The sequence below is a fragment of the Myxine glutinosa genome, chromosome 4, assembly GCF_964187855.1.
Source record: "Myxine glutinosa chromosome 4, kmMyxGlut1.1, whole genome shotgun sequence".
Lineage (NCBI taxonomy): Eukaryota > Metazoa > Chordata > Myxini > Myxiniformes > Myxinidae > Myxine > Myxine glutinosa.
Window position 1 is genome coordinate 200,626,161 of NC_136264.1, and position 22,915 is coordinate 200,649,075.

General features: G+C 45.9%; 1 protein-coding gene across 2 annotated transcripts in view; it reads left to right on the plus strand.

Annotated features, from left to right (window-relative positions):
• Positions 1 to 22,915, plus strand: part of NOL9 (nucleolar protein 9) — a 55,497-nt gene that overhangs the window by 6,589 nt on the left and 25,993 nt on the right. The window contains exons 1-6 of one of the 2 annotated variants that reach the window (XM_078776912.1): positions 3,073 to 3,601; positions 5,940 to 6,168; positions 13,744 to 13,853; positions 14,627 to 14,744; positions 15,958 to 16,051; positions 16,324 to 16,421. In XM_078776912.1, coding sequence (XP_078633038.1) covers positions 3,182 to 3,601; positions 5,940 to 6,168; positions 13,744 to 13,853; positions 14,627 to 14,744; positions 15,958 to 16,051; positions 16,324 to 16,421 — 1,069 coding nt within the window. In that variant the 5' untranslated portion in view covers positions 3,073 to 3,181. Of the gene's footprint in view, positions 1 to 3,072; positions 3,602 to 5,939; positions 6,169 to 13,743; positions 13,854 to 14,626; positions 14,745 to 15,957; positions 16,052 to 16,323; positions 16,422 to 22,915 lie in introns of those variants that run through there. The other variant, XM_078776911.1, reaches the window with a different exon arrangement.

The following is a 22,915-nucleotide window of genomic DNA, read 5'->3' on the forward strand; positions in this document are numbered from 1 at the left end:
TTCACCATTGGGAGATCGGACCAAAAACGATACATAGCAGGATATCTCAAAAAGTTATGGACGGATTTGGACGAAACTTGGTGGACCGGTTGGGTGTGTGACAAGGACTAATCGATTCGATTTTGGTGAAGATCTGAATATTATGGAATTCGGACATGAGTATTATTTAATTTTTAAGTGATTCTTCACCATTGGGAGATCGGGCCAAAAACGATACATAGCAGGATATCTCAAAAAGTTATGAATGGATTTGGACGAAACTTGTTGGACAGGTTGTGTGTGTGTCAAGGAGCAATAGATTAAATTTTGGTGAAGATCCGGATCCGGATCCAGCTAGTATAATTTTTAAAGTGATTCTTCACCATTCAGTGATATGGCCATCCAGGCGGAAGTCTGCTATCCACTGAGTACCGTACCGCTCTAGTTGTTGTTGTTGATTGTTCAATCGGGATATTAAAATGACAATAACAGAAACTATACATAAAATACCTATCTGAAGTGTGGTGCTGCGCACAAAACTTGCTTGCCAAAGAGTTGGGATATTTTTTGGTCTTTGGCCACAACGCGTTTGATAAAACCAGGTCTTTATTATAAAAGCTCGAACTGCAGCACTGGGCGGGCCGTCGCTTGGAGCCCGCATATATGTGCCGAGGCCACGCCTCGTCCCCGGGCGTGGCCGATCGGTCGATAGGCGGGGCATGCATTCCAGTTCCCCGCCTGGACGTTCGCGCCACCTGCTGGTGCGCTGAATTCGTGTACCTTGCTTGTGTCCGCCACACGCGCCCCCCCAGAATTCCCGCGCACCTGAAGGGTGAGTTTGCGGGGAAGCCGGATGACCCGGCCGAAACGCCCCCTGGCGATGGGTGCCGGTCTGGGGGGTGCCGGGGGTCCGACCGCCAGGGGGCGGCCTCGACGCGGTGCCGGGGGTCCGACCGCCGGGGGGCGGCCTCGATGTGGAGGCAGAGCCGCTGGCGGGGGGTGGTCCGGATCGAGGTGGGCCGGCTTGAGGCGGTCCACGGAAATGCGATCCGGGGCACCGCCGATGTCGACCGTGAAAAACTTGTCCCCGGCCTCCAACACGCGGGAGGGCCCGTCGTACGGGGGCCTTAGCGGTGCCCGGTAAGCGTCGTGCCGGATGAACACGTACTTTGCCGTGCGGAGCTCCGGGGCGAAGTGGGAAGGCGGGCAACCGTGGTGTGCCGTTGGCACCGGGGCGAACCTCCGGGCGGTCTCCTGAAGGGCGGAGCGCTGTTGTGCCGCGGACCAACGAGCCGTGGAGTCGGGGATAAATTCACCCGGTACCCGCAGTGGTTGCCCGAAGACCAGCTCTGCCGAGGACGCGCGCAGGTCGTCCTTGGGCGCCGTCCTGGGGCCCAGCAGGACCCAGGGGAGTCTGTCGACCCAGCCGCCATCGCAGAGGCTGGCCCGGAGCGCGGCCTTCATGGAGCGATGAAAGCGCTCGCACAGGCCATTGGCCTGGGGGTGGTAGGCCGTGGTGTGGTGTAGCTTCACCCCGAGTCCTTGCGCCACCGCGGCCCAGAGCTCCGAGGTGAACTGGGGGCCACGGTCGGACGAGATGTGGCGGGCAAGCCAAGTGGCGATAAAGGCTTGCGCCACCTCAGCCGCAGACGTCGCCGCCAATGGGACGGCCTCCGGCCAGCGTGTGGTGCGGTCGACCATGGTGAGGAGGTGGGTGAACCCTCGCGAGGGGGGCAGAGGTCCCACCAAGTCGACGTGCACGTGGTAGTAACGGGTCTCGTCCGCCGTTATGCCTCGAAGCTGGAATTGCGCTTCGGCCTGCACGAACCACACATCGGCCTGTGCTTCCCAAAACTCTGGGAGTTTTACCCCGACAGCGTTGTTGGCCATGGCGCGTTCGGTGGTCAGCAATGGCTGAACCAATCGGGGCCACCAGTGAAGTGTGGTGCTGCGCACACAACTTGCTTGCCAAAGAGGTAGGCCACAACGCGTTTGATAAAACCAAGTCTTTATTATAAAAGCTCGAACTGCAGCACTGGGCGGGCCCGAGCTTGGAGCCCGCATATATGTGCCGAGGCCACGCCTCGTCCCCGGGCGTGGCCGATCGGTCGATAGGCGGGGCATGCATTACAGTTCCCCGCCTGGACGTTCCGTTCCGGCCACCTGCTGGTGCGCTGAATTCGTGTACCTTGCTTGTGTCCGCCACACGATAGCAGGATATCTCAAAAAGTTATGGACGGATTTGGACGAAACTTGGTGGACCGGTTGGGTGTCTGACAAGGTCTAATCGATTCGATTTTGGTGAAGATCTGAATATTATGGAATTCGGATATGAGTATTATTTAATTTTTAAGGGATTCTTCACCATTGGGAGATGGGTCCAAAAACGATACATAGCAGGATATCTCAAAAAGTTATGGACGGATTTGGACGAAACTTGTTGGACAGGTTGTGTGTGTGTCAAGGAGAAATAGATTAAATTTTGGTGAAGATCCGGATCCGGATCCAGCTAGTATAATTTTTTAAGTGATTTTTCACCATTCAGTGATATGGCCATCCAGGCGGAGTATGCTCTCCACTGAGTACCGTACCGCTCTAGTTGTTGTTGTTGATTGTTCAATCGGGATATTAAAATGACAATAACAGAAACTATACATAAAATACCTATCCATGTTTTTCACCGACGTTGAGTAACTAGAATACCCCGACTTTTGGCACAATGTATTAATATACTTCAAAAACATGAATAAATTAAATCGTTTAAGAATTTTCTCTAATGGAATCGTTGCAGATTTTACGTTTTAATTTTTGAGACGTTATACAATATTATGTAGGTTTACTCACCTTATTATATATTTAGTCTTTACAGTGGAAATCTTTCGAAAAATTTACTTCACGAGACAGTTTCCCACATTCGAGTCCACATTTTCCGTTATATACACCTCAATATAACATGTGGAAAAGACCGATCGTTTTTGGCGGAAGGGAGGTTTTGGTGCACGCGCCCGGTGCTCCTCACTGGATTGATATAAGTAATTTTAAGGCCTCAGCCCGAATCTGCTGAGCGGAATTGAACGGTGAACGGCACAGTGTTGTTGGTTGTTGCGCATGCGTGTCGTCCCAGAGCACAGAGTTCCAACTTTCATTCATAATCCGTTATTGTATTGATTCGCGTGTCGCGTGTTTTGCGTTTAGTCCATCCATGGGTGTTTTACGTGCACAGTTTGTCCGAAGAGGCTGCTCGGAATTCCGAGTCATGGCGATGCTGAGAAGAAAAACTCGTTTTAAAATCCTTCGCAGAGCGGTGACGAGACTTTGCGCTTCTGGTAATGCTATTGCTAGGCCGGGAGGTCGTGTCCGTGCCCGTGTCGGTGTCCGTGTCCGGACTGCTGCTCGGGCTCGTGTCCGTGCCCGTGTCGGGACTGCTGCTCGGGCTCGTGTTCTGCCTCGAAGTCGAAGCCTGGTCAGGCCGCAGCACAAGGCTTGCCAAAGCGATGGAGACAACACTGCAGGGGAAGACGTGCCAAATGAAAGGGTCCTGAGACTTCTGACATCGCCTGTTGGGTACAAAGTGCTTGCATCTGATGAAGAGTGGTGTCTCATTTCGGTGGAACCTGGACAGGTATGCTTGATGCGGGCGGAGAGACATCCAAGTGGTTTTATGCTAATTACTGTGCACCAGGTTCGTGAAGAGCAGAAAGGCAGGTGGTGCCTGGTGGTAAGGTATGACTCTGAGTATTGATTGTGGTTAGGTCTGTGTCGGAGCGGTTACCTGTCCACGATTGTACCCTCTGGCTCCAGCCAAGGAAACCTACCTTGGCAGCTCCACGTTTCTGAAGACACTCAATGTTGGTGGTTCTTCTTTTCTTCCTCCATTTTGTCCAGGAATTGGGAAATGACAGAGCAGATGAATGATTTGTCGATCTCGACTTGGATTATTTTTTTTAACCAGATTGCGGAGAAGCCCATGCGAGGAACGCAGTGTTAGACAAACTTTTAAGACATGTTCCCAATGTGGTAGTGGAGGTGGAGGTAGGAGAGCAGTTTGGGACAAGTGATCCTCGTATGATGTGTGCATGGATTATATTAGGACTTGGTTGGAGTTGGTGGAGTAAAATAATGCGATATTGTCACAACTTGTTAATGAGTGACTGTTACTTGTTATGCGGCATGTACGTTCAGTTTGATGTTAACGCTTGTATACTTTTGATGATTCAATATGGAACGAATTGTTCATTATACAGGACTGTGATTAAAAAAAACAACAACATTTTGCAGGGACAAAGGGTCGTAAAACAGGTGCGACACCATAGACAAATGCATGAGACAACGTGGGGTTTTACTTCAGACAAGCAGCGACCGAGCTTGAGGAAGTGATGTCACTTTCCTGAGCACTCTGGGTGCCAGTGACGCCATGTTTTTTTTTTGATGACACATCAGTTCTTCCTCCACACACAGCTGGGTAATTATGGAAGAATTTCCTCCTCCCCATGGATGCCAACCAATGGGATATGTCCATGCCCAATCCTCTAAATGCTGAGTGTCCATCAAGGAAGCCACACGTACAATTTTTAGTCTTTGGTTTGACTCTGTCAGCTCCACAATCGAACAGCCGACCTCCGAGATTCAGAGCAGACGCTCTAATCGTGATGCCACGAGCAATCACGACGTCGTGTGCAGGGTGCACATGGTTTTTCTTGTAATCCACGTCCGAGTGAAACTCCCAAAATCCAAAATCACCGCTCACCTCCACTCATTCATTCCCTCTTTTCTCTCACCTGTGGAACCAATGCCCTCGGTCTGTTGGATGATGGCCTTGAGGTACGCACACTCGCTTTAACGTGTCCAGTCTTATTTTTGATTGCCGACCCAGCTATAAACTGCCATCCTGGTGTCACAGGCAAAATGATTCATCAATGTGTGTGCCGTCCCTCTGGTGGACGTTAAACTGGGCGCCCCGTCTGCCGGAATTAGTTGGTGGATGTTAAAAATCTCATGGTGTCCTTCGCAAAGAGTGGGCGACCTTTCCAGCACCATAAACAAATAGGCTTGCCAGCACCAGCGCTGCCTGGCCGGGTGAGCTTTTCCTGGTGGTGGTTTCAGGATGTCGGACATTGAGAAGTGATGGAGTTATTGGCCTCGTTGTGGTTACCTTTTCCCTGTGGGCCGGTGGCAGCGCTGCCTTACCCCACTTCCCAACATACATTTTATAGTGGCCTTCGGTGGCTTCAGAATGGCCGTTAAGGCTTATGTGCGGTAGCTTAAAACCTTGCCCAGATTCTGAAGTACATACATCAAAAAGTTGGGGCCTCGCTGCGCTGCGGTTCAGCCGTGAAAGAATAACAAACACTTGAAGTTATTCCTAAGTTCTGATATGTAACACAGTGATACTCGAACATACCAACACGACACCCAACAGAGAATGACAAATAGTGACCAGCTTCTTCTTCCTCTCTCTTTCGCCCTCTTCCTCTGTGCTCTGTGACTTGTGACAGCTCACAAACTTTCACTGAAAGTAAATCCAAGACTATTCTATATCGGGATTCGATTCCAGATGGAGAGAGAAAAATGCACTGGACAGTATTGTCTAATCCATGTGGATATTGTTGGTGCATCTGGGAGATGTATCCATATCCAAAAGCAGCTCAAATTTCTCCAATCACTCGTGATATTTCCACAAGGTGTAACATCGACATTTTTCATTAACTTGTTACTTTTTTACTCTACATTTAGCATCAAGCCTCAACGAACGTTATAAAGTGTGAGTATGCAATTGGTTGCCTATCCAATCGAAGGTATGCAAGCATTATCAACGTGCTGACCACAATACACCACCTTCAACAGTTACTCGTAAATAACGTGTGACAATGACATGTCTCGTAAACTGTCTGAAGAAGCAAATTTGGAATGTTATTGAAATGGAACAAATGTGTGTTTGTGTATGTTGTGCATGTTCGCAGGGTTTGACGATCCTCGGGTGCCTATGGGCTCGCTGTCTTTCTGGTCGTGCATGTGTCCTGGAATATGAGATGACTCCAGGATGTCCTGCGATACCCATTTACTCCCCGACGACACACAGTGCTCTGACCCTGCAAGCCTTGCCACCGTTGTCTGAAACATTTCAAAATGTGTGCTTGACGCCAGATTCCTCGCCGCTTCCCAAATTTGTTACCACTTATTTACATAAAGGTAAGGGATACCTACTCTTTGCTTTTCTCTAGCCCAAGTTATTTTGTATCCATATAGTAAGCTCTGCTGGGAACAAACTCTCTATGTGGGGAAGGCGAGCCGTGCGAGCTGGCGCCAGGCAGCATCGTCTGAGTGGACGTACAAGTGCACCGACTTGGCGGGAGTGCCTGGCGCACGAACTACCCGTCAGAATTTCCAACTTCAGGTTCACGAAATATATGAAGCCAAAAAAGTGAAAAGGATGGATTTATTTTTTTGCCAAAGTTTATATCGATTGATTTGATGGAGATGCAGCCCAAGCCGTTGTGGATAATGCTGATGGAAAGGCATCTCTGCTAGGGCATAGCCGTAATGTTGGCCGAAACCACTTTCCGTTTCCTATACATTGATACACTTTTGCCAATTCACTTATTGCACCTTCAGGAATATGAATGAATGAATGATCGTTTAAAGGCCATTTTCCCCGCTAGAGCGGGAGTTAGCCTTGCGGGCCCCATGACAATCATGGTTCCCTGTTTGAGGCAATGTTTTTATGGCCGGATGCCCTTCCTGACACCAACCCTTGGTCACGCTCTTACGATGCGCAGGGATACAGTGTACCTATTCCAAATCGGGGTACACACCCTGATCATTCATCCCAGCAAGCTGGTGCTCAATTTGCCGACCTCGGAAGGATGACAGGCTGAGTCAACCCCCCTGGCGTTAATTCAGCGATCGACCGGGATTCGAACCCAGGATCCTAGGATCCCAAGCCGGCACCCTAACCGCTAAGCCAACACCAGGCAACACCTTCAGGACAGCCCGATATTGTAGAATGTGCACTTATTGTACGAGTATACCCACTCCCTATGGGAGCAGCAGGAAGGGTTATGTTGTTATCGTCTCTGGGGTATATAGATTACAGTAGATCTAGGCTTGGGTCCGTTGGTCTGTGGTGGATGCGATAAGCATAAAATGCCTCGAGAGGATGTTGGGATTCCTCAAATTTATTTCAGTTTGGTGTTAAACAGCAGTAGCGACTGCTTTAAAAAGGGGCTGGCAGGATGGCCTCGGCCTAGATGTACGCACACTCTCCTCTAAGCTGTCTGGCTTGCGTTTGATTCCTGAGCCAGCTATAAACTGTCATCCCGGTGTTTCACGAGTAGGGTGATTCATCAATGTGTGTGCCGTCCCTCGGGATGGATGTTAAACGGGCTTCCCGTCTGCCTGCATTCGCCGATGGACGTTCAAGATCCCACGTTGTGAAGAGTAGGCTAGCTATGGCCAGCACCATGAACAAATCACAAATTCCTGCCATAACTAGTCGAACATCAGAGACAGTTTGTGAAGACTCGGGCCAATCTCCACAAGATCCCACAAGAAAAGGTGGGTTAATAAAGATTGTTGAAAGTAGAAGAAGCAACTGTTTAAACAGGTAATCATAGATGCTTGTGGTTTATAATGTTTGTTTTATTACCTCTGATAGGTTTGCCCCACAAAATGCCATGATAAGCTATTGATACACATTAACACGGATTTTATCCAAGATGGAAAACCCCCTTGGGGAGGGGTCAAATTAAGTTTCTACAAGATCCATCGAGTGGCCCTTGGTCCTCAAGTCAAGTTTGGTTGAGATTGGATACGTAACAACCGAATGTATCTCGGTCAGAAAAACAGAGAGTCAGGCAGACATATACTCACCAAGTTGCGTATTTTAGTATGATGAATGAATGAATGATCGTTTTAAGGCCATTTTCCCCGCTAGAGCGGGGGTTAGCCTTGTGGGCCCCATGACAATCATGGTTCCCTGTTTGAGGCAATGTTTTTATGGCCGGATGCCCTTCCTGACGCCAACCCTTGGTCACGCTCCTACGATGCACAGGGATACAGTGTACCTATTCTAAATCGGGGTACACACCGTGATCATTCATCCCAGCAAGCTGGTACTCAATTTGCCGACCTCGGAAGGATGACAGGCTGAGTCAACCCCCCTGGCATTAATTCAGCGATCGACCAGGATTCAAACCCAGGATCCTAGGATCCCAAGCCGGCACCCTAACCGCTAAGCCAATACGACTCATCTGGGTCAATTGACAGGAAGTTTTGAGCAGTGTGTGTCCAATAAGACTGTCAGTATTCTATTGTATATCCGCCTGCCTGTTTGAACCAACTTCCTCAATCGGTTCAATCTTATCCTTTCCTCCAGGACTTCAAGATGGCCACTCACTACCTAACGAGGTTATTCCCAATCCATGCTCCTGATTTTCCTTCCCGCATTAACCCTCTCCATGCCATCCCCTTCCTTCAGAGGTTATTGTGTCCCCTGCCCTCCCTCCCTCACCTTCCTTTTCGTTTTTTTTTTCCATTGCTGTTTCATAGCCTGGTGTTGGTTTAGCGGTTAGGGTGCCGGCTTGGGATCCTAGGGTCCTGGGTTCGAATCCCAGTCGATCGGTGAATTAACGCCAGGGGGGTTGACTCGGCCTGTCATCCTTCCGAGGTTGGCGAATTGAGTGCCATTTCACTGGTAATTCCCTGTGTGTCGCAAGAGGCGACTAACAGGGTTGGCGGCAGGAAGGGCATCCGGCTGCAGAACTTTGCTTCAAAAAGGGGATCAAGGTGCCTGAAAAAGGCCAACCCCTGCTCTGCGGGGAAAAATGGCCTCTAAAGGTGGTTCATTGCTGTTTCATCCCCTGTTGTCCCTTCCTCTTTTTGCTGTGTTTGAGTTTGTATCCAGCTCGTTCACCTTCACTTGATGTCATTCTTTCCCATGCCACATTTTTCCTCCCAAGTGGACACTTGGGTACTTCAGCCTTTACCCTGCTGTTGGTGTGTCTTCCTCCACATTTATGCTTTGTTTTTATTTTATGTTTTATGGAGGCATTATGTTTTCGGGTTGTCCGTTCGTCCGTACGTACGTACGTACGTCCGTATGGGCTAAACCTCGTTGTTCTCAGCAACTATATGTCCGATTGAGACGAAACTTTCAGGGTGGGAGTCACACCCATGCAGAATGTTTTTATGATAAATGTGACGTCGTAGGTCATCTGGTATGGCAGCCACCTTGGATTAAAAGCAAATAATTAAAATATATATTTATCGGAAACCGCTGAATGGAAAAATTTGAAACTTGGCACATTGTCAAGTACTCCCAATGGGGAACAAAAGCATGATAATGATGAAGTTATAGCTGAAGTGGTATACCAGCCAAAAATGTTTTAATCGAATTCCTTATCCTAAAACTCTGAAATTTCATGCACATGATCTATGACCCATTTGTATTGAAATATTAAATTTATGACATCATAGGTCACATGGTTTGGCAGCCATATTGGATGAAGGAAAATATTAAATAATTATATCTGAAACCGCTCACCCTATCGATGTGAAATTTTACAAATATCAACTAACAGCACTTGCATATAGTTTGGAAATGATGATGTCATAGGTCACGTGGTTTGGCAGCCATCTTGGATAGAAAAACGAACCTTATCCGATCAACACGAAACTTCACAAATGTGATCCCCTACCCATACATTTGCAGAGTGATGACATCTATCCGTTGTGGGACTATGCGGAGGCATATTGGCAACACAGTCACGTTGTTCTAGTTTGTATACAAGATCAAGATTGTGTAAGAGCTATCACATTAAACACACATTAGCACATTAAACACAAAAAATCATAATAAAGGGAGCGGGAGACAAGATGTGGGAGAGAGACGGAAGCACACAAGCACAACAGTAGAGAACAGAGACATCGGGAGATCTGTGGAAGGGAGAGGGCTGGGGAGAAAAGGGGAGGGAAGGGGTACATGGTATAAAACAAATTGACACTACTAAGAATTTCAGGAATGATGTCAAAGATTGAAAGAGGTGGATTTGGGGTGTATTAATGGGGGTAGAAAATATTTCAAATTGCATTTCACTCAGGCTGACTGGCACAGTCTTCAAGCAGCCATCAATCATCTGGACTGGTCTCCCATCTCGACTGCCTCTGACATCAACTCTTCCTAGGAATTCTTCCAAAGCAAACTGCTCTCTCATGCACAGATTTATCCCATCTCGTCTTTAGTTGTCATACCCTTCCTCCCGTCCATGGTACACTGAATCTTGTGCTGAGGCAGTTGCCCTGAAACAACTTGCCTTCGCCTCATGTCTTCACCTCAACAACTTGCCTTCGCCCAAATTGAACTCATTTTAAATTAACTGCAAGTTGGGTGATGTGTCTCCTCCACCATAACACACCATATTACCCGTTCCCGTTTCGACTTTACCATAATTTAGAGTGTGCTGTAAATAGTACAGCGGATAAGCTCTCATATTTTAACAAATTGTGCATTTTTTGAGAAAAGCATGAAATTTCTAGCATAGTTAGTATATACCATAAGGTTTATTTTCAGATGTGGAGGGAAGTCAGATTTGACCTCTGAGGACCGTGAGAGGTCAAATCCAAAATGGCCGCCAGTCCACCGGGTCTAATGTTCTAACGCGCTTAATTTTGGAACCAAACAGTGTAGAAAAACATGAAAGGTGTCATTTCCAACTAAATTGGGGATGCCCATTCATTTGGTGATACTTTTGAGATCGCCAGAACTCAAGGACATGCATTTAGGTCAAGGTCAAATTACGTTAAATATCTATTTTTATGATACTGCAGTTGGAACTGCTATTGGAAAAAGTTCATTTGAACTTTTAAAACTTTATTTTTTCAGGTCCATGGATAGGTACAGAACACCCAAAGACCAGAAATGATGAAAAAAAGTTTACACTGCAAGGAATGATGCAATAACCTCTGAAAAAATAACTGTAGTTAACCAAGTATGTCCACAAAAGCTTACATTAAATCAAGTGCAATGATGAAAATTGGTAATGATCAAAATCTAACAGTCTCCAGAACAGAAGCACAGTGCAGTGCACTTGAGTGCAGCTTTGGCACTTGCAGCGTCCAGTGCACCCTTTCTTGCAGCCACAGTGGATCGATTTTGGCACGATTTTGATGCTTCAGGGAGAGTGCTCCAAAGAGGCTGCCACCCAGTTGTCTCTTTTGTCCAGCCCCAGTCAGATGGCTCTGGCATCTCTGGATCCATGACCAATGCCTGGTTCCAACAGTTGGCCTGGTAGCAAGTGCGCTTGATGTGCTGCTTGAGTGCTGCCTGGGTTGGAGGAATGTTCTCTAGAGTTCTACACTTCTGTGTGAAGAGCTGTTTCCTGGCATCATTCACTTCCGTGCTCTCACTGGTTCGGTCGTACATCAGCACCACAAATCGCTCCAGCAGTAACATTGAGCCTGCACTGACCTCACTTGGCATGCCTCGGAGTTCATTGAAAGCATCCTTCACCTCTAAGAAAGACTTCCAAGTTTCCCAAGCAGTCTTATTTCCTCTGCCAGCGAATGCAGATACAGTATCACACCTGGTAAAAGCGTGAAAGATTGGGAGAGTCAGACTGTGTTGGATTCAATGTGGCAACCATTTCGTGAACAGCTATGTACCGAAAGCTTGACCCGACACCAAAGGCAACCCACAGCTCATCAGGAGCATCCGCAATTTAGTTGGAAATGATACCTATAATGTTTTTCCACACTATTTGGTTCCAGAATTAAGCGCGTTTGAACATTAGACTCGGTGGACTTGCGGCCATTTTGGATTTGACCTCTCACGGTCCTCAGAGGTCAAATCTGACTTCCCTCCACATCTGAAAATAAACCCTATGGTATGCACTAACTATGTTAGAAATTTCATGCTTTTCTCATAAAATGCACAATTGTTGTTATCCGCTGTACTAAAAGATCCCACCATGTTTGGTTGCAAATAGGTCGCTGACGTGCTCTTCCATCTCTCAACCAGTGTGACCGCTCTGGACCTAGCACTTGGATGCTAATCACCATTCAGGAAGTGCGCACTGAGTTGTCATGTGCAATCACCTTCTTTTAAACACTTAGCTGGCCTTAACAATAAAATACTGCCATTATTGTATCGTATGGAAATTGCTCAAAACTTTACATAACCAAATTTACCAATTTTTTCACATTTTGTGTTGCTGAATTATATGATAACGTGATGTTCTGAAATGCAGTAGACACAGTATGTGATGAATCACAATTGATGAGCACTTCCTCTTCTTCTTCGTTCATATGCAGTACCAGGTTGTGAGGTAGCATCATTGGCTGAGGGTGCAGCTGTGCCACTGATGTAGTGCCCTCTAGAGGTTAGGGCAGGAATTTGTAATTTGTTCATGGTGCCGGCGATTGCCCACCTAGACATTGATGAATCAACCTGCCTGTGAAACACCGGGTTGACAGTTTGTAGGTGGGACGGAATCCGAACCCAGGCTAGACGGCTCAGAGTGAGTGTGCATACCTCTAGAGTCTCAGCCATCATGTAGCTCAATGAGCACAAAATAGGTGTGCTCAAGGATTCTCCATCATGGTTCTGCTCCCGTTGAGATGTCTTTCCATCACTGTGTTCCATAATGGCTTGATCTGTATCTTGAATGAGTACAATAATTACCCTCGCCAGAGGAGAAGGTATTGCATTTGAGTCCGTTTGTCTGTCTGTCTGTCTGTCTGTCTGTCCGCACAGAAGAAATATGATTTTCTCTGCAAGCGTTGGTCTGATTGACAGGAAATTTTCACCATAGGTGCAACTCCTCCTGTAGATATATTTTTAATGATCATCATGACGTCATGGGTCACGTGGTATGGGCGCCATCTTGGAAAAACCGAAAAACTTTGCACCTCTATATCTCCAAAAGTGCTGCATAAAAAAAATGGAGACATGGCTCATTGTAAAGAACTCTCCATAGGGAATAACATATGTTAATGATGATGTCATAGGTGCCTCCATTATGATGTCATAATTTGACAAGTACAAAACTTCATCCGATCAAGATGAAATTTCTTGAGCGCCATGTAGGCATCAGCTGGTGGAGGAAAAAAATAATGATGACCTCATCGGTCACGTGGTTTGGCCGCCATCTTGGAAAAACCGAAAACATTTGCACCTCTCTATCTCTGAAAGCACTGCATAGGAAATTTTGAGACATGGCTCATTGTAAATAACTCTCCATGTGGAATAACATCTGTTAATGATGATGTCATAGGTGCCTCCATTATGACGTCATAATTTGACAAGTACAAAACTTCATCCGATGAAGATTAAATTTCTTGAGCATAATCTAGGAATAAATTAATGGAGAAAAATAAGGATGACGTCATCGGTCACGTGGTTCAGCCGCCATATTTGCTTTAACACAAAAGCCTTAAAAAAACACTGAAAATACATCCTGGCCGAGGGTTTGTAATCTGATTGCTCTTTCTTGTTTATTCCTGCATTTGAGAGGAGGAAACTATACCTATACAACAGTGTGCCTTCCCTATCCCCCCTCTGGTTTTTTTCATTCAATGCTTTTTCTCACCCATTCCCCCACTGCCAACCCTTCTTCTCTCTCCCCTTCCTATATTTTTTGCATTTGTCCTATGAATATACAATAGTCCCTTTTTGAATGCAATTCCCTTTCCACCTGGGATCAACTTCCTATATCATCTTGTACCCTGTATCATTATGCCTGCATGTGTAATGCATGCATTTGTGCGCAGCTGATATCCCTTCATGCAACTCTGTCCTGCTGCTGGAAAAGCTGGCTTCTCATTTGGTAACCACTCTGGTGACCTCTGCTATTGTACCGAAGCTTTTCAGCCCAAACAAGGTGTGTGACAAAACGTAGTAACAAATAATAAGATATTTTTCAAAAGGAATTGTGTTATTTCGCTGCATTTTCCTCTTTTTGTTTTGGTGTTTGTTGGCCTGTTTGGTGTTTTCATCTTGGTTCATAATGCTCGGAACTTAGGTCGAAATCCCTGCACGGAGTTCTGCGCATGTCCTTAGTTATAAATTATTTCGCCCCTCTTAGCCTGCACCCTATAATACATTTACTTCTTCATGCAGCTGTATGAATAAAAAAAACATGCGGTGCTCATTTAGACCTGCAGCACCGTTACAGGTAAAAAGATAGAGCAGTATAAAATTAAAGATTTTCACACCCATTCATTGCGACCCAGGATAGAGCATCCTGCAGCTTCCCCGTGTCCCCTCCTGTCACATTCCCTTGCCTCTGCCATGCTTACTAACCCTGTGTCCCAGCGCCACCACCCCGTGACCACCTCGACAAGCACCCCACACCCGCACAACAATTTGCCAACTTGATGATGCTTGAGCATGGAATAGCAAAGCAGTTTGATTTTTCTGCACAACAGCATTTTGTATTTCTCTTTTGGGATGAAATGTGGTTACCACAAGTGATGTTGGCACAGATTGCTTAAAGTTTACATGTGTTTGGCATTATGAGTGAAGAGATGTGTGGCACATTGGAATGGTCATTGATTTTAACTTGCTAAATGACTTGTCTTCATTACCTGTCAGTTTTCAAGGAATCCTCACATGTGCAGTTTGGGTTGCCTTTCTGTGGTGGAATATGTGCAGGTGAATAATGTTGTTCAGTTGTATGGTGTTGATGCTTGGGTTTTGCCAAGCACATGTGGAGTCACGATGCATCCGAGCTCCAAAGATGCTATCGCAACCGTACTGCAGGCTGCTCTAGGTAAGCTGTTAAGGTCATCTTCTCTGGCTTTTACTTCTTCTGCTATCATTATTTGCTTCCCCTTTGCACTCCCACAAAACAAACTCTTACTTACATGGGAAAAATGCCAGGGGCATAGAAAAGGCCCCTTTTAGCCAGCGAAGCCGGTGTTGTGAATGAACGCATATTATGTTGAAAAGCCAGATTTTTCTGGATCCTTTGAGAATTTCGAAGCTTTGACGCACCAAATCGCTCCATGGAGGCCGCCATCTTGCGGATGTGGTAGTATGCATAAACAATTGCGAAAAAGTTCAATAGAGGCTTTGGCTTCGCCAGCTCATTGCGGCTTTGCAGTAGGGTCATATTTAGTCAGGCAGATAGGTGTAACAATTGTGGGTTTATACATACAAGCATGAAATTTGGCACAGTCATAGATAATAGTCTAATGAATTGGAAGGGTATGTGCCATGTGGCAAAGTATAGAAAAGAAGGGACGTTCCATAGCTTGTAGAAAATGCCAAACAATACAAAATAAGGGGCATTCAAAACATCTGGTGTGCATGCTGGACTACCCTTGTGTTCTGAGGAGGAACCAAGTAATGCTCTAGAAAAGTTCATACAAAGGGGCACCCTACATCTGGCAAATAAAATACAATTACTTCTTCATGCAGCTGTATGAATCAAATGGTGTCCCTTTATATGAACATTTCTAGAGCATTACTTGGTTCCTCCTGTCATATGAGACAACCAGCCAGCCACTGAGCTTGGGGGAACCGCCATCATGGCTGCATTACGAAACGCTCTTTCCACATGCATTTTTAACTATGGCTTCATTTTATCAGATTAATTGTATCTGATATTTATCCTTATTTCAAAATGTAAATCTGGACAGATACTCAACAAATGTATCCCAGTATCCCTTTCAAAAGTTTGTCTTTAACACATCATTGGGTGTATCTCCATTATTTAACTGTTCTCCTTTCCAGTTACACATCTATTTCAGATGAAAGGTTATTTTTTTAAATCGATCGACATAGTCTTTTCGATGTGAGAATGCATTTGGCATTTAGCTGGTGAGTAGCAGTAACAAAATCTACAAACTATGTGAATGGGTTTCCCATGATCCCCTGTGTATGCACACGTAATTCCACGAACACAAGTTACTTGGTATTTAGCCTGTTGGAAGAGCTGAGTATCTGGACAAGATTGACCTTTTGCCTCAACCTATTAACAGGTGGAGCGGTTTCTCCAGTGGTGCTTGTGTGTGGGAAGAGGAATATTGGAAAGTCCACGTTGATTCGATGCCTCATGAACACACTACTGAACCAGTAAGACTAATATGGCAAGCAGGAAGGCTGGTGGTGTGGAATTGTGGTTTTGGTGCATGGTTGGTCATAAGTTGAGTATTTGTAAATAAATTAGGTGAAAACTCCATTCATTGTATGAGTGGTAGTTATAGAAGGTAATACTCTTTGTTTTCTTTAAAGCTATCAAATTTAAGTTAGCATCCATTTCTTCTGGCATCATGCGTTGTTCTCCAGGATGAAATGTGCTCATTGCGAGCTATAGTTTTGAAGTGTTCATTTTGATTTGTATTCAGCTTGCCCTGTTTGTACCACTTGGAGTGTGACGTTGGACAGACCGAGTTTATGCCTCCGGGATTCGTGTCCCTGCATGCAGTAACAAAGCCACTATTGGGTGAGTCTTTTTTGTTTTTCTCTTTGCTTTGCATGTTCTCGTACAGCACCTCCTTCCCCCCTGCTGTCTTTTTTAATCTCCAAATTTGCCACAATTCTTCCTTCTGACATTCACTCGCATTTTATACCACATGGTGCACGAGAGTGGCCTATTTGTTTTATGTTGGAGTTTCCTCCACTCCAAACGGCATACACTACTGTACTATTAGTAAAGTGGGAAACTTGGAATATTTTTCATTATTTGCTCCCAATCCTGTCAGGGTTACTTTACAAATGTTTATTACTTGCAAAATCGAAGATTTTTCAAGTATATTGGTCGGTTGCGTTTGTGGTTCTGTCCGTCTGTCTGTCTGTTTGTTTGTCACCGGCCTACGGGTCACAATTTTCAACCGATCTTCACAAAACTTCACCAAACGGTAGAGTTGGTCAAAAGCAAGAAGCCTATTGTTTTTGGGGTCAAAAGGTCAAAAGGTCAACATAGGCCAAATTTCTAAAATCCTCAATTTTCATCCGATTGACTTGAAAATTAAACAGCATTTGCACATTGAGTCACTAAATAGGGAAACTAACTATTTTTAAGGTCAAAGGTCAACTCAAGGTCAACCTTCCAAAATCATTTTTCATCTGAAAAATCGTCACTTTTCTTCCTATTGACCCGAGCTTTGATCAAGATTGTCAATTTTAATCTTGATGAAATGGACAATTTGCTGTATCAATGGAATTCTTTTTTTCTTGGGGGGGGGGGGGGGGCGGGGGCGGATTTTGCAAGTATCGTGCTCCGCATGATGTCTTCTTGTTTAGATTATTTGTGGGATTATTACCTCTGGTACTGAGGGTGGGTAGAGGTTATGTTTTCACTCCTGTCTGTTTGTGAGCTGGATATCTCAAAAAGTTATGGATTTGGACAAAACTTGGTGGATGGGTTGGGTGTGTGACGAGGATGAACTGATTCAATTTTGGTGAAGATCTGGATTTTTTTTTTTTTTTTGTATACAGAGTCGAGTCTCGTGAAAGAGCTAACATTTATCAAACAAACAAATCAAACAAACAAGCAAACAAAGTATATAAAAAGGGGAGCGGTCGACAAGATGGGGAGAGATGGGGAGGAAGCACACAAACACAACATTTGAGAGCAGGGACATCGGGAGATGTTTTTGGAGGGAGAGGGCCTGGGGGGAGGCAGGATAGGTATAAAATGCAAGGACACCAAGGACTTCCAGGAAAGAAGTCAAAAGTCACCTCAAAAAAGTGGATTTGGGGTGAAATTAGCAGGGGTAGAAAAGATCAAGGTTTTGGATTGGGGAAGATAAGAGATGGTGGTGAACAGCCGTTTTAAAGACCTGGAGGGAGGAGTGGGATTGAAGAGAGTGAGGGAGTTTGTTCCAGAGGCGGGATAAAAGAGGAATGAAGGAGTGAAGGTGAGCAGAGAGTCTTGATTTTGGCAGTTTAACCATAAGAGGGTTGCAGGCAGATCTTGTGCGATCTGCAGGAATATTTGGGGGACAGAGCCCAGAGAGAGCTGGGGGAGCAAGGCCGGAGAGGAGTCAGTAGAAGACGGAAAGACCACCAACCTGCCTGCGGTGATTAAGGGAAAGGCCCTCGGAGATAGCTTCATCGCGGGAGATGCCAATGATTCTGAACGCTTTGGTTTCAACAGCGTGAAGACGAGCTAGGTGTGAGGCAGGAGCACCAGCCCAGAGGGGAGAGCAGTACTCCATTGAGCTGCGGATGAAAGCCTTGTATGTGGTGAGGAGCTCAGGTGTGCCAAGGAAGGACTTCGCACGACGGAGGATGCCCAGTCGGCGACTGGCTTTGGAGGCCAGCTTAGAAATGTGGTTTTCCCAGGAAAGATCATGGCAGATAGTGAGACCCAAAAGCTTGAGTGACAGAACTTCTTGGAGAGGATTATTCAGAAAGTAGATGGGAGGGTTGTCCAGTCGGTCTTTTCGGAGAGACATCGTAAGAGTGTGAGATTTGTCAGGATTGAAAGACATGTTCCACTTGTTTGCCCAGTCTGTGATTTTGTCCAGGTCTGCAGAGAGTGAGGAGGCTGCAGATTGCCGATCTGAGGGATGAGGAATGGAGCGGCAGAGAGTGAAGTCATCAACAAAGAGATAGAGAGGATTTTCAAGAGAGTCAGAAAGATCATTGAAAAAGACCAGAAAAAGCACAGGGCCCAGAACACTGCCTTGGGGAACTCCAGCCTGAACAGGAAGAGGAGATGAGAGAAACCCATTCAGGGCCACACGTTGACTACGACTAGAGAGGAAGTCCGCCAGCCATGCGTGGAGATTTCCATGGATACCAAAGGAGGAGAGTTTGGTGAGCAGAGCGGGGTGCCAGACCGTATCGAAGGCACGTGATATGTCGAGGGAGACAGCTCTAATTTCCTGTTTGGCATTGAGGACCTCCATCCATTGCTGAGACAGCAGAAGCAGCATGTCCAGAGTAGAGTGACCTGGTCTGAAACCAAATTGATGATCAGAGATCAAGCCATTGGAGAAGAGGAAAGATTTCATATCCGAAGCAATGATGGATTCCATGACTTTGCTGATAATTGGGAGAAGGCTGATTGGTCTGTAGTAGCTAGGATCTGTTTTTGCACCTTTTTTGTGCAAAGCGGTGATTTTAGCTGATTTCCAAGCAGATGGCAGTTGACCTTGAGCAACAGAGAGGGTGAAGAGAACAGAGAGAGGGAGTGAAAGAGCGGAAGAACAGGATTTTAGGACCCGTGGGCTGATGCCGTCAGGTCCAGTTGCAGAATCAGAGTCGAGGGTTGACAGAAACTTTTCCACCTTGTCAGGAGGAAAGGACACGGAGTCCAGGAGCAGCTGGGTACGACTGCATATGGTGGGTACAGAGAGGGATGGGTTTGGGACACAAGATTTAGAGACAAACACAGAGTTGAGGCATTCAGCTTTTTCACGTGCGGAGTCGGCTGTGTAGCCGTTTGAGGTAAGGGAGGGGATGGAGGGGTTAGTATCCAGATTTGATAATAATCTGGAGGTATCCAGATTTGATAATAATTCTTAAGTGATTCTTCACCATTGAGAGATAGGTCCAAAAACGATATATAAGCCGATGTCTCAAAATGTGGATGAGTTATGACAAAACTTAGTGGATGAGCTGGTTATATGACAAGAACAAGCCAATTCTATTTGGTTCATGTCCGGATCTAGATCCGGCCTATCTGTGTGATACAAAATGTAAACTGTTCAGCCTGGTGGAGGTATGTGTTCTACTGAGTGCCGTTCTAATTGGGTTTTTCTCTACCTTCACCTCTGCCAGGTTATAGCGAGTCATCTCTGGGACTCCTCTGGTCTGTGCCACAATCAAATCCCTCCAAATATAAGGATTCACTCTCTACAAAACACAACCTATAACATTCTCTCCAATACAAAAGTTTTGTGAGCAAACCCCTCCTCTTGTTCAATTTTTGTTCCAGAGCATCCAGGCTCCCTCCTTCCCAAATTTTTGTTTTCATACTGTCATTCCTAATAAAATACCACAAGGTGCAGGTAGTGGACAACAAAAAGGAAACACCCGCAGAATGTTACTTAGTAGGGCATTGGGCCATCATGTGCATCCAGGACAGCATGGATATGACATGGCATGGAGACAACAGGGGTCTGAAACTCTTCTGCGTGAATGTGGCACCATTCTTCAACAAGGAAGTCATCCATTTCATGTCGGATTGATGGAGGTGGAACCCCTCTCCAGAGATTCGTTAGTTGTCTCTCCAGAGACGGTTCCACAAATGCTTTATGGGATTGAGGTCCGGTGATTGGTAGGGCCATGGAGGATGGGTAGCTTCATCCTTGTGCTCCTCAAAACAACCGGTGACAAAACATGCCCGGTGGACTGGAGTATAGTCACCCAAAAGGACACCCCTCCCAGTAGGGAACAAATGCTACATCATGGGTGGCAGATTATCACTCAGGAGGATAACATATAGTCCGTGGGCTGAGTAGGGTTTACATGCACCCCCCCCACAACTTAACTTCCCGGGTATGTCCATGTACCCCCCACCCTAGGGGTTAGGAAAAACCATGTTAACAGAAAAAAAACTCATTCCCTCATAGTTTGACCTCTGGTGACTTCATTAGTGACCTCATTTGCATATAACACATATCATTGTAAAGAGTGTCCCAGGACAAACATTTTGAGAGGTCATATGCAACCATAGGATGACTAGGTAAAACGTTATGGCCATTTGAATTTCGCCTACCCCTAATTTTCGGAAATCACTGACACAGGGGGGGGGTAACATCAAAATATGCGTGGGAGGTACCTTGGGAATGAGTTTTTTTTTCTGTTAACATGGTTTTTCCTAACTCCTAGGGTGGGGGGTACATGGACATACCCGGGAAGTTAAGTTGTGGGGGCGGTGCATGTAAACCCTACTCAGCCCATGGACTAAAAACCATGTTAACAGAAAAAAAACTCATTCCCTCATAGTTTGACCTCTGGTGACTTCATTAGTGACCTCATTTGCATATAACACATATCATTGTAAAGAGTGTCCCAGGACAAACATTTTGAGAGGTCATATGCAACCATAGGATGACTAGGTAAAACGTTATGGCCATTTGAATTTCGCCTACCCCTAATTTTCGGAAATCACTGACACAGGGGGGGTAACATCAAAATATGCGTGGGAGGTACCTTGGGAATGAGTTTTTTTTCTGTTAACATGGTTTTTCCTAACTCCTAGGGTGGGGGGTACATGGACATACCCGGGAAGTTAAGTTGTGGGGGCGGTGCATGTAAACCCGACTCAGCCCATGGACTAATATCACTACTGCATCAACTCTGCATTCTAATGGAACTAGGGCATTGCCCGTACGTGGGTGCCCGTTCCTTGCCAAAAAAAAAAAAAACGCTACCCGTACGCTCTACCCCGCCCGTAAACAAAAAAAACAACGCTCTTCGCTTCCGCCCTTCGCTCTGACTGAATTGGGAGAAATAATGCGCATATGAAATCGAGAAATTATTATTTTCTCCGGAAGAAATCGAATTACGAACCGTACCGTAATGGCGGTCAGGGTCAGCTCGTAACGCGCTCAGCTCCGCTCGTCTCACATCGGCCACGCCTACGCAACAAAGCGTTCTGTGATTGGCTGCCGGAAAGCGTGCTGCCGGACAGTCGTCACTGTCCGGAAGTTCGCAAATCGCAGTTACGATGAATCGTTTTAATTTAATCGCAGTTTGAATTCGTTTTAAAACATAGTTTAACGGCAACATAGTTTTCCAACGTGAAATAAATGAATACGCTGTCAAATGTGCCGTCCGAGGCAGAGTCCGATCGCCACGTTCGGCACACGTGATAGCTCGCTGCCCTCTGATTGGTTGAATCGTTTTTTGGACATAGCTCGGTAAGTAATTGTCCGATTAATTACAAACCTTGAAAAGGCACATCCTCGGGTCCCCAGCAATATACCTGGCAAGTTTCAAGTATATCGGACCCGTGGTTGTCGAGAAACAGCGGTCACAGACACACAGACACACAGACAGACACACAGAGATTGCTGGAATTATAGATAGACTAGGGCATGCCCGTACTATATATATGCCCGTACTATATATCTATCTAAAATTATATCCCCCCCCTCTATTTACATGAAATGGTTTGGTCCATTCGCAACGCCAAAGCGAACGGCGAACGGCTTGCGAGTACAGTGACAATCCCCCCCCTCTATTTACATGAATGGTTTGGTCCATTCGCAACGACCACAGAACCCCCCCCTCTATTTACATGAAATGGTTCGGTCCAAAGCGAACGGCTTCCGGAGTTTGGTAAAGAAATCGCCATCGCGTACACAAACGCGCAGGAAAGCGAATGAATCGCAAATTCGTTTTTATTAGTTTTAAAACATCGTTTAACGCCAACATAGCGCCAACATAGTTTGCAAACGTGAAATAAATGAATACGCTCTCAAATGTGCCATCCGAGGCAGAGTGTGTCCGCCACGTTCGGCACACGCGCTAGTTCGCTGCTCTCTGATTGGTTGAAGCGTTTTTTGGACATCGCTCGGTAAGTAATTGTCCGATTAATATGAAACCTTGAAAAGGCACATCCTCGGGTCCCCAGCAATATACCTGGCAAGTTTCAAGTATATCGGACCCGTGGTTGTCGAGAAACAGCGGTCACAGACAAACACACAGACAGACACACACACACACACACAGAGATTACTGGAATTATAGATAGATGAATGAACCCAGACCAAGCCAGGAAAACGTACCCCACACCATTATGGAACCACCAGAACATTTTACTGTTGGATCCAGACACTCGGGATTGTAGAGCTCCCTGGGCTGTCGCCACACGTGCACACACCCATTCGTCAAGAACATTGTGAAAGATGACTCATGAGACCATGTCGCATTCCTCCACTGCTATACAGTCACGTGAAAAAGTAAGGACACCCCATGTAAAGTTTTGACTTTTTCAACATATTTCAACATACAGCTATTTGATCTTCATTTCAACAA